We start from the raw sequence: 13,073 nt of genomic DNA on the forward strand, positions 1-13,073 counted from the left end.
AAAAGAACATTACACCCTTATATTTGCTTGCTACTTCTTTGCTTACACCTCTAAAGATGACATGGGACCTTTCTGCTCATAGCATCATACTGGAAGCTCACATTAAACCGCTGGTCCACTAATCCCTAAATAATTTTCAGTGTCACAGCTTTTCAGTGTTATCACCTTCCGTTACTTACTTGGATGCGTTGTGCAAAGGTGTGAGACCTAACGTGTAGCTGCATGTGTGCACATTTCATTGAATAGGCTTTGCCTGTAAAACTGCTCTGTACGACTGCAATGTCATCATTGTTAATCATGCTGCCAATTACAGTGTCATCTGCCTATTTTTAGCAGGGATTTTATATATACTTTTGGCATGCATAACAAAAGTTAATCTTTCAGACAATTAATGTTTATTCCGTTGATAAATTGAACATCTGAAGTGAGGAAGAAAATTACCATCTCATTTTGCATGGCGTTTGGGGCTGGGATAGGGCAAGAAGAGCAAACGTATTAGCATTGAAAAAAACCTACTTTGAGCAGAGATCATGCAGACCGTAGTGCCCTGGGTATGAATCCAGGCTGCAAAGCAACAGGATCTACCCTCTAGGGAGTTGTGTTGTCACTAAAACGGCTGAAGGAACTGACACAAAGGCCAGTCGGAAGAAGAGCCATCTGCATCTGAGATTGACAGGCAGCCTTTAGGGTCTCTTGCTATAATTTCTAACTCTAGCAGCATTAGGAGTCCAGTTTCATCTCATGCAGCCTATAGACTCAACACCCTTTCTTAGGCTCCATATGCACTTTTATATTTGTGGAAATACTTTATGAGTTCCTGAGGATATACAAACAGACTCTACAGAACTGTCCGGTTACTTTATGTGATCATTAAAAGAAGTACAATAGGGAAAAAAAATTGATGTTGAAAGGAAAAGTGTGTCTTCAATTAAATTCATCCTAGCTTTTTTAAAAAATGGATGCTTTCCATGGCCTCATTTCAGCAAGGTATTTGATCATGTCCGTAAATTTAAGCTTGTGAGTCATTCGTTTGAAGTCAATGGGGCTGCTTGTACTTAAGGTGTACAAGTGCATAACTGCCTTGCTAAATCAGGTCCTATGATACTTAAAGCCTGGTCTGCATCCTTATACCACTGCAGAAATGCTTTTTCTCAGACCAACTTCACTTTTATGCTCTCTGCTCCGATAAGAAAAAACAGAAGGAGAGACAAAGCCTGTGAACAATGGAGCGATTATTCTCAGTTACTATGAAATAGATTAACTCCACCTGCTATTTCTGCCACTTAAACCTTGGCTGACATGGCATAGCAGTGCACTGTGCACGCAGACACGTGTTCCTCATGTCCTACAGGCAGGCGGATCCAGAGAGCCCTTGGGCCAGGCTGTTACAGAGCCCACGCTGTTTGCAGGGATGCAGGAGGCAGGAGTCCTAGTAAATCATAGAATCACCAGGTTGGAAGGGACCCACAAGATCATTGAGTCCAACCATTCCTATCAAACACTAACCCATGCCCCTCAGCGCCTCGTCCACCCGTCCCTTAAACACCTCCAGGGAAGGTGACTCAACCCCCTCCCTGGGCAGCCTCTGCCAGTGCCCAGTGACCCTTTCTGTGAAGAATTTTTTCCTAATGTCCAGCACAAATCTCCCCTGGTGGAGCTTGAGTCCATTCCCTCTCGTCCTGTCCCCTGTCACTTGGGAGAAGAGCCCAGCTCCCTCCTCTCCACAACCTCCTTTCAGGTAGTTGTAGAGAGCAATGAGGTCTCCCCTCAGCCTCCTCTTCTCCAGGCTAAACACCCCCAGCTCTCTCAGCCGTTCCTCATAAGGCCTGTTCTCCAGCCCCCTCACCAGCTTCGTTGCTCTTCTCTGGACTCGCTCCAGAGCCTCAACATCCTTCTTGTGGTGAGGGGCCCAGAACTGAACACAGGATTCGAGGAGCGGTCAAGTGTGTTGTGTGATCTAAGCTTTTTTTTTTAAGAAAAATATTCTGAAAATTCCTAAGTAGGTCTAGATGCCAGCACTGGTTTCATACTTCGGTTGTGTTCACTGTGCAGGGTTGTAACCGGCTTTACAGATTCCTCATAGGAAAACAGGATTAGAATACATCACTTTTTATTTTCATTCAGAATCTCCGTTTATCCCAAATTTGCCTTTAAAAACATACATTTTTGGCTTTCATGATCAACTCCTTGTATCGCACATTTGCAGTGCTCAATTATTTGAAATTTGGAAACTGTTATCCCAATACAATGTAAACATATCAGTAGATCTGTAGCCAGATTACAGTTTGGACATGCTGGTCTGCTGAAGGGAGCTTAGACACAAGTGTAATTATCAATCTTCCATCATTTTCAGTGCTGACGCACAAGTTTTGCTGCTTCCCTACAGGGCTCTGCTACTTTTTAGCAGCCAGCGTTGGACATCTGTCACACATACTGTATGTCATAACAAATAGATCATTACAGAAAAAAATGCAAAGCTATAAATGTAGAAAAGCAGAAAACATTACGATTATTATCCCTGGGTGTTACTATAATACTGTCAGAATAAATCCCAAATACATTTTTATTATTTTCTTTGTGAAACTGACTGTATCATAAAATCTCATTAAAACATATAAATATAGTGTACTCTTTTTTATGGGCTATTTCATATTTTCTGAGTGGCGAGACATGCGATACATGGCAGTGCATGTAAAACGTAGCAATATATGTGGCCACCAGATTGCAGAGCATGCATTTTTATGGCACTCTGAATGTGTATTTCAGTCAGCTTAGCTTGGGATGATTGAAAAGCATCAGCTATGGGCAAATCTTCCCTGCAGGAACAGCTATAGTGGTAAAGACATTGCTGTCCCCCAGCAGTTCATTGCCACTGTCCACCACAGGTCTTTATGAAGAGCATTAGAGAGATGCTTCCCAGCAGTGACAGAGGCAGAACTAAGCTGGCACTGGGTACGTTTTAGTTGACCTCCTGACTTCCCACGCGTCTGTATGGTGCTAATTCTGGCAATAATGCCATAAGTTACTTGATGATTGAGATTAGTTGCAGAGTGCTAACACTTGTATTGACGTGATTGTTCTTGCAATCATTTAAAACATAAATAAAAGGTAATTTTTTTTTTCTTTTAAAGGAAAAGAGCAAGGAAAAAGTCACCCGTGTGCATGCTAGTAGTAAGACCAAGAAAATGCATTAAATATCTTGTATATATGTGTTACTGTATTACACTTATAATTACACTTATAAAGTGTTAGTCGTAACATTTCAGAATTTATTTTTGGCCACGGTATTTTTTTTAATTTATTTTTTATCATTTTTTAGAATCATAGAATCACCAGGTTGGAAAAGACCTACTGGATCATCAAGTCCAACCATTCCTATCAAACACTAAACCATGTCTCTCAGCACCTTGTCCACCTGTCCCTTAAACACCTCCAGAGAAGGTGAATCAACCCGCTCCCTGGGTAGCCTGTTCCAGTGCCCAATGATCTTTCCATGAAATTTTTTTTCCTAATGTCCAGCCTAAACTTCCCCTGGTGGAGCTTGAGGCCATTCCCTCTTGTCCTGTCCCCTGTCACTTGGGAGAAGAGCCCAGCTCCCTCCTCTTCACAACCTCCTTTTCAGGTAGTTGTAGGAGCAATGAGGTCTCCTCTCAGCCTCCTCTTCTCCAGGCAATATTTTTGTACAATACCATATTGACCTGTAGTACTGAAGAGATAAGCCAGTATTTTTAAGTTCTAAACTTGTGGTCTGAACTAAGTGCTAATGGTGTATGCAGATTGCATATAATATTGTAGCTAGTTTTAGTTAACTGGCAATCAGTTTATTTTATTAAAAACCAGAAATGTAGATAAATCTTGAGTATGCTGTGAAGAGTTTTTTGGGTGGGTTTTTTTGTCTGGGTTTTTGCTTAGTAGAAATTGGGCAAAGTGACTGTCATTGTGAAGATTTTGATCAAATAAGCCTGTTTGTATAATGTAATTACCACAGACTGAGATATTTGTTTCTTTCCTGTCAAGAAAATATTGCCCATTAGGTTGTTTACTATCACTCTACTGAATACTAGTTTTCATACAGTTTAATGCAAGTAAGAAATAAAGGCAGACTAGAAGTGTTGTCTTTGGGGAAGCAGTAGCACTAAAAAAATCTATGGATGGTTCCTGTGTATAAATGAGCAAACTGCAGCTCTTGATGCTTTGATGAGTATCCAGGAGCCCCCAGAACTTCTGTCTGGAACTGGAGAATGCTGAGCACTGGTGTGGAATATGGTCCAGTACTCAAAGTTTGAAGCAATGTTTACAACTGAAAAGAGTTTAGGAAAAATCTGAAATTTTCCCGAAGGCAGATGAAGGAACTGTGTCTCTATAGCTCATCCACTAGAGGTCCAGATAGCAGATGATCCTTCAGGTGAGCATGATGCAGTAGAAATGTAACACTATCTGTTAGCTGGCAGAAGAAATTCAAGAAATACAAGAGTTTGTAAAAGTGGGAGTGTTCAACTATAGAGTAAATTGCCTAGTATTACAATGGATTCCTTGCTCCTTTCCATCAGATTTCATTGTTTCTCTGAAAATTGTGTTTTAGTGCCAAAAAGTGTTTTGAGGAAAGAATCACTAGACAAACTTCTTATGAATTGTTCTATCCATGAAGTCAGTATGACTTTGCATTGACTAAAAATCTGTCTATCCTTTTTCTAGTTTAATTACATTATTGCAGATCTGATTTAAAGAGTTTTCCAAGTTAGATGGTATTCTGTCAAAGAAACAACCTGCAGGTTTTTGGTGAATAACAGAGGTTAAGAATCTATGATGATACATGTTGCTTTCATGAGAAGTTTGCTTTCATCCTAACAGCTTACATTTCAGGCAGAAAGTATCTGGGACTTTTCTATTTTTCAATCAAAATACTACGATTACTGCGTACTTCTTGCAGGTTGCATAGTGGAGTATAAACAGTGCAGAAGACCTTCAGAGTGCTCTCCACATGAAGGTGAACTTGATTCATACTGACAAATAGGGGAAAAGTAGAAATCTTTTCACTTGCTCGGTTGTATCATTGTGTTTGGTTTTATGTTGTAAATAGTGACATCCATGGAGCTGCCATAAGTCCTTTAGGTTATGAGCCTTTCTCTACCGAAAGGGAATGTTAGTATGTAATGTCCTGGAGAAAACATTTTGAGAAAGGTTTATTTTGTGCAAGTAATCCTTACAAGGTGCTAAATTTTTATTAAAACTTAGTGGGCTAGATTAACACCTTGCCTCATTTGCACCTCCGAAACCTTACATTTCCACGTCTTGCAGTAAGCATCTTTCTGAAAACGTCAGGCACTGCATAATGGAAGTGTGTTGTAATTTTGGTTCCATATTAGTAAAACATCTTAAAAATAGGTTACTTCCTGCTGTATTTCCTTTAGCTGTTGAATACAATGCTGATGTAGTCTCGTGTACAAAACTGTTAGAAAATATGGAGACATTCCTATTCTGCATGGGCAAATTTAGAATTAACAGACCATGTTTTATGAATTTCTCTTACTTCATGGGTTTTGTCCAAAAATACTGCATAGATGATGAGGACAGCAACTAGTTCTGGTTCCGGGCAGCGACGGCTCAGCAGTTAGCTACTGAATTCAGCTGTTTACACGGGCTACTTAAACCAGTGCTGTTGACTGGGAGGAGGGCAGAGCATGACTCCCTGCATCTATCCTCTATGGGGACAGGGTGCCCAAAGCCCTGCCTCCTTACAGCTTGAACTGCTCGCTGGTAGAACTGGCTGAGCCCTGCAAGACGGGAGAGAAGGGAGAGATGATGGGGGAATAATGACCGTAGCCACCATTTACTGCGGGGACCTTCAGCTTGACTATTTTGGCACAAACTATCTCTATGGCTTGTTGTTCCTCCCGTGTTTCCCTGCTGCTAACTTTGAACTTCCACCTCTGCCCCCTGCAAAGGGCAGATCTGTGTTCTGCCATCCCAGAAGCCTGAACAATTGCTGCTCTTTTCAATGGGGTAGACCTAGTTTTGCAAAGGGATTTGGTCAGTGCCACTAATAGCTTTTCACAGAGGCAGAATTATACTACTTTTAGGTAGTATTTTGTGGCTTATGGGAGGAAGGCAGTTATGAGAACTTTCATCCCATGCACTAGGGGCATGTATTTTCTCACTGTTCTGTAGACCAGCTACTCTGTTTCTTGCTCTTAGCACAATGTCCTATTTTTTTGGTAACAGAGTTCTTTTATATATAAGGAAAGAGGCAATGGGAGAGGTGACAAAGTAAACAAAGGCAACAGCTTCTTATGCTAACACAATGTTTGGGCATTTTATGCTTCTCCTAACCTTCCACTCTATTCCACTCTCCTAGCAAAGCGAATCAGTGCTTCTAAGAAGCAGACAAGGGCACAGAGAACTGTGGCACGTGGCATTACATTTCTTTGTCAATCTGTGGATGATGCCTGTGCAAGTGCAGTCGCTGCCTGAATAAACAGTTTTGTTCTCATCCTTTGAATAGTAAAGGGACCTCCAAAGGTGCCTTCAAACATCAGCCAGTCCGCGAGTCTGTGACTAAAGTACAATTTTACAACTAACAGGTCATTTCCAGTTCATGATATTTGAATATGGAGCAAAAGCAGTACAGGAAACTAGTTGATAGGAATGGACTTCTAATGGCAACATGAAATGTGCAGTTAGAAAAGCAGTGTAAACACATTGCTGTGAAATGAATGTTAGAGATAACAGCTCTTTTTTGTCTTCATCCAAAAGAGGTTTTCCTTCATCTTAAACAGCAGCTGTATTTCTCAGGAGAAGCTTGCCATCCATTTCCCTTATTTCACAGCATAGTCCTTTACAGGAATCATAGAATCACCAGGTTGGAAGGGACCCACTGGATCATCGAGTCCAACCATTCCTATCAAACACTAATGTGCAGTAGAAAGCTGCCTATGCCCTTTCCAATATATCAGTCTTCGATGGAAGATATCATACAGACTTGTTGCATGGGATGTATGGGCTGAGATTTTCAGTTCTTCACATTTCCTTTTCATTTGCAGTGAGCCTTAAGAGCACCTTCCATCTCCACTTTTGCCATCTCTTGCCTTGACAGGATATGGAAAACTCTACAGGGGCCTTCTGCTTCCCTTTAGTAGAATTGTTGTGGGATTTACATTGAGTCTCAAACCTTTCTTCATGTGTGATAAGAAGACTTGCTGCAAGATGTGAAATAAAAGAAAAATAAATATATTTGTTGTGCTTCTGTGCATCAGCATTGAATACAAAGCCACAGTCTATAGGTTTAGATTACCAGAGTCTCTCTAATGAATTCCCTTCCTGTTATTGAAGAGCATGGAAAAATTACCAGATCTATATATATCTGATTTTCAAAATGGAAAATGGATCATAAGGATGAAAGCAGGCTTACATTAAGGAATGACAATAGTAACTTAACTTAGAAACCTCTTGTTTAGCCTTACTGGAACACAGGCTGGCTCTTAAAAGCTGCATTTATTTGTTTGTGGCTGTAATTCAGAGTGGAACTTAAAAAACAGAAAGACTTTATTGAATTTCTTTTGTGCTGGGCTTGATGTTGCCGAATTTCAGAACAAAGGGAATCAGTATCTCAAAGCTTATAAATTCCTGGAAGTGAACTTTATAACACAAAGCCTGTCAAATGCTTAACTATGATCACTGTTGCAACACTATAATATTTTAGTTAGATGTTTATCATGGCATAATTTTAATGAAAATACAGTGCTGTTTGAAATCACAGACCTCTGTGTTTAGTCATGTGAGATGAAGTGATGTAAGTACACACATACATAGACTTTTGGTGGAGGTTTTTTGGTATCAGACACGTAACAACATATTGTACAGTACTAGGGAGAATTCTAATAAAACAAGACGGTCAAAGGACACTGAATAATGAAAAAAAAACATTATGTGCAGTGCATTTTTGTCACATCATATTTAAAGGTATTATTTGGCTTCAAAAGTGCTTGGATTTGCCAGTTGTTACCTTGATGTTTTATGTCACGATTGCAATTGCTGCATTGCAACCTAATATGAGAGGCCATTTGTAATGCCTTGTGATCTCATCTTCCTCATTTCTGATTAAGCCTTTCTGGCCTTGTCACATGGAAAAAATTTACTTTTTAAAATTTTTATTTCCCATGATGAATATATCAGCATGTTGGCATGTTTAGTCGCAGCTTTTTACTGGTGACTGAATAAATGATACTTCGGGATTGCTCTGTTTAAAGTGGATTGAGAAAATTCACAAATCAAAGGAGATGCAACTGTCCTTTTATGACTGGAACAGGCTGGGTTTTCTTCACAACTCTTGCGTAGGTTTCCACAGATCCTTTATGTATTTCACAGAAATATTCCAAAGTAAAAAGTTTTATATCTTTCCTTAACATTGTATGAGAGCTGAGCTAAAAGGACACAGATATGTTATTTCAGATTTGTATGCGCTGCTTTAATCCATTGCCCTTTAAAGTATAACCTATGATAGAAGGTTACGAGATTGTCTCCTGCTTTCATAGCAGTGTACACCATCCTTTTTTTTTTTAATAAAATACATGTTTCATTTTAACATCATGTATGAGCATTGTAATTTTTTTTAGGGCTGAATACTGAAAGATGCTGAGGACCAGTATTTCCCACATTTTTCAGTGAACATAAGTGTCTTCTCTGACATTCTCAGGAGTCTGATCGTTAGACTGGTATATAGCAGATGGACATGACAGAGGGTGATCTCTGGCAGCACCGTAAGGCAGATATCAGTTTTACTATGACCATCTCCAAGGGAGAGACAAGCATTCCAACAGAACTTCAAGCTGCTACTTCCAGTTTATTTCAGGGGTCCTTTTTTTAGGTGCCTGTTACTGTGGTATTTCAAACAGTGACAGTTGTTCAAAATACTACTGTTGTCTTAAATGAATGTTTGTGAGGTGTTATGTATTTATATAGCTCGCTTGAGTGTGCACTTTTTTCAGTTAAACTGAATTACTGTTCTTAGTTTGATGATATTAATAGTCTACAGTACTAAGAAAGTCTGAAAAAAATCATACACAGGATGTTATTTTGATTCAAGAATAAATATAGTGGTTATTTCTGATTGAAATAAATGAAGGAGGAGTATTTTTTATGTGAGATTCATCACACACTTTGAATAAGTAGGAAATTCTAGTTCCAAAAGTAATTTAGGAATAAGATTGCAATATTTTAAAGTCTGGAAATTAAAAACTACTGTCATATCACGGATCTCTTTGTGGATAAAATAAACAATGAGATCTTTTTCTATTCCCTGTTTTTCAGAAATATCATTGGAAACATTTCTTTGACATGCATAAAACTAATTGTGTATAAATTCTGACTTTTATGCGTGAAAACTCCACTGCTTCCACAAAAACTGTACTTAAGATATGAATCAGAATTTGTGTGCATTTTCAGAAAGGTATAAACTTGAACAACTCCATTCTCTTTTCTAGGATCAGCTCATAAGTTGAGATGAGAGTTGGTGGAATATCCCTACAAAAATAATTCACAGCAACTCCTATGGAATCTAGGAACTGTTTGGGAAAGGTTCATGTGAGCTCCGTTTGGGATGTTAAAGGCATCCAGTTTTCTAACTTAAACATTCCAATTTTGCTAACTTAAATAATTTTGCTTAATTTCTGTCCATCACTGGCTACCATAAAGAGAAATAAATACTACAAGGCTTCTGCAAATGTAAAAAAAAAAGTTCATTTTTATTGTTCAACTAAGCTCAGACAGCTTTGAGGCCTTCATGCAAAACCTGAGAGGATGCAAAAATTGGGCAGAGAGTGAAAAATTAATAATAACTACTTATTTTTTTGTTATAACACTAGTTTTTATTTGAATGATTTGTAGGGAATCAATTGCTATATAACTTATTTCTTTTTTTTTTTTTTCCATCACTTTTTAGGTCTAACTGTGCTGAAAATATCCGTAAACACATCTTGCATACAGGAAAGCATGAAGGAGTAAAAATGTATAACTGTCCTAAGTGTGACTATGGAACCAATATCCCTGTGGAATTCCGTAATCATTTGAAAGAACTGCACCCAGACATTGAAAATCCTGATCTGGCATACTTGCATGCTGGTAAGATCATTCTTCCCTTTGCTTACAAATTCTTCTCTTTTCTATGTAAGCATGTTTAAATGATTGCAATAAGAAAGCTAGCTCGTACATTATTATCGTTTATTCTGTAGAAGAACATGATTTTAAAATGGGCTTACCCCTCTTCAGCTTTTTGCAAAGGGTGAAGGTTATGCATTAAGCACATTAAATCCATTCATGTTTCACGAGCAAAGCTTGCAGTTAAATATATAAACATCAGAAGTGCATACTATTTTTTGTCTCATTTTGAAATCTAGTTGAATGTTTATAGAGCAATATTTTTTCAACATTTGTATTAAGTCCCACTGCCCACCATATTCCCCCAGGAACAGAACTCCTTCAGAAATACAGTGGCAAATTAATGTACTGCTTTAAAAATTCTTAGATATTATTACAAAAAATCAGACTATATTTAACATTAAAGAATAGAACAGCAGAGAATCAATAACTTACGTGTTTGTTTTGAGGCTTTATGTTAGTGAGCACATGCATGGAAGTCACTAGAGGAATTCAAAACCAAAACATTGGTCTAAACTGGAATTAAAAAAAGTAATGCTTTCTACTTAGGAACAAGATTGGGGTTTTATTCATAGGTTCTACAGTTCAGAATAGAAGGCAGAAGTTTAATGAGAGCATCGAGATAGGAAAAGAATAAGAGTTCAATGGCAAGAGGTTAGGAGAAGTGATACAAAATTAGACTGCAGCTTGAATAAAATGTGATCTTAACTCAGGAGAGGCAGATAACTTAGATATCACTGGGCAGGAAGACATGTCAGAGCAGTGGGGAAAAAAGAACAGATGGTGGGAAGAAAGAGTTGGGGAATCCAGAAGAGGAAGAAGCTATGAAGGCCAAATTCTCCCCAAGATGCAAATTAATCTTCCATTGAAGTACTACTGTTAGTACGGCTGCGTCAGATTTGAATCTTCTTTGGCAAGGAATTGATCTCGTAATTTTTGAGACCCTTATACCAGTAAAAAACATGACATAAAGAGCTTTCATTCAGCTCTGCGCAGTGTGTACAGTCAAGTTAGTTTAAAACCTTTCAGTCTTCTCAAAACTGCTTGCTTTTCTGACTAGAGGCAGTGTAGTATTTGTACCATATATTTCTATTTGCCAAGTATTCCACTTCATTTTGGAACCAATCATCATGTCATGTCAGCATATGGTGGATAATATCTGGATGCGCAAACAAAATGCCAGTTGGCTGAATACCAACTTCAAAATAGGTCAGAAAACTGATCATATTTCACTGTAGTTCTCACTGAAGTGAATGAATATTCAACTTGAAGCTTAAATCCAGATATTGTTGGATTTTTGTTACAAAAATACCACTTCATATGAAAACTTAAAATGCTTTCAATAGGCAGATAAACAGACATAGCACAGCTATAACCCTGATAGAATCTCTAACTTTTTTCCAAACTTACAAAATCGGTTTAAGTTTTTACATTATTATTTACCCAGATATAGTTTTGAACAAATTTCTCATTGCAGCACACTGTGGTTAAAACTATTCCACTTGCCTGTCTTGGCAATGTAGCAAAACTGTCATCAATGTGTTGTATACTAATGATATCTCTTTTCTATACATGCATTCTTACACAGGAGATATCCCCCCGTGCTAAGCAGAGTACTGTACAAACATATTAGTACTAGCAAGAACTAGATGTCACCTAATTATTTCCAGACTAGCCTAGAACTGGTTTACAATAAAAGTGTGTTGCCTAATCCCATCACTAAAAGGGTGATACTGTATTTTCCTTTCAGGAAAAAACACTGTTAAAGCAGGACCTAGGTGATAATTGTGCATTCACATCAGTGTTAAATTAAAGGAGTTTTTATTTCTTATTTTCAATCCTTTTCTGACTTCTGGACATCTGAGAGTTAAAGGTTTTAGAGAAGATTTTAGAGGGATGAGGGGAATAAATCCCATGCCCTGGCTAACATTCCTTATCAAAATAAGATTTGTTCCGTGTCTGGTTCACAGTTACTGATTACTTATTGGTTATTGGCTGCACCCACAGAGAATCCACAACACAAGACAGAACCCTCTAGCATGATAGGAGTGTGAAAGTGTCATACAAGATTAATTTTTTTAGCTTAAATTTATTTTTCTGTCTTTTGTGTTCTAATATTGCTTTGTAATGGGAAAGCCAGCCCCTCTGCTTCTTTGAGCAGAATAGAAATTGAGTAAGTATCATCACCGGGAAAGAGACAAATACAAACTCCATCCACTGTGCAGAACCAGACAGACTCCTTCACCACAACCCACCACAAATGGAGCTGTGTGGTACCTTTAGGATGTGACTGTTTTTCATGTGAATCAAGATTACCAGTTGGATTTCTGATCCAAAGTTAATGCCCTTTGCAATATGATGGTCTGATACTAACTTCTGTTTAGCTTTCTTTGGCAACTGTTATACTGCTTTATGAGGTCAGTGGCAGCAAGGAGCTTGAAGAAGCTGTGTTTCTGAAGGAGAAGCTGTGGAAGGTGGAAGGCAGAACAGGTTAGATTCTACATGAGTAAGGGTGATACCGTAATGATAGGTGATAGCACTTTCTGTTCTGCATCTTTGAAATCCTGTATAATGTGAGCAACTGATACATGGAAATGCCACAAATGAGGTCTTCAGACTTTCCTGCTTTTGCTGCAGGGAGATATTTATCTATACAATTACATTGCTTAAAAACCTGACAAAGAACTTTTATATGTTTTAAAATAATAAGAATCTAGAGAATACTTGTCTTTAATTTTAAAAAAATGTACTGGATTTGAACAGCAGACCCGTAGTGCATCTAAAGTTATGGAATGATTTTGTGACATTACATGTGAAATACCAATTTCCAAATTTAACCTCTAATTTTTATAAAAAAGCATTTAATCTATTTTTGATATGTCATTATGTGTTGCTCTGTAAGAGCTTTATGCCTGTTTCTT

At 38.2% G+C, this 13,073-nt stretch overlaps 1 protein-coding gene across 2 annotated transcripts in view; it reads left to right on the forward strand.

Annotated features, from left to right (window-relative positions):
- Positions 1–13,073, forward strand: part of ZNF407 (zinc finger protein 407) — a 341,301-nt gene that overhangs the window by 230,940 nt on the left and 97,288 nt on the right. For both annotated transcript variants that reach the window (XM_069853279.1, XM_069853278.1), the window contains exon 8: positions 9,938–10,116. In XM_069853279.1, the coding sequence (XP_069709380.1) occupies positions 9,938–10,116 (179 nt within the window). The remainder of the gene's footprint in view (positions 1–9,937; positions 10,117–13,073) is intronic.

The sequence above is a fragment of the Phaenicophaeus curvirostris genome, chromosome 3, assembly GCF_032191515.1.
Source record: "Phaenicophaeus curvirostris isolate KB17595 chromosome 3, BPBGC_Pcur_1.0, whole genome shotgun sequence".
In the NCBI taxonomy this organism is placed as follows: Eukaryota; Metazoa; Chordata; class Aves; order Cuculiformes; family Cuculidae; genus Phaenicophaeus; species Phaenicophaeus curvirostris.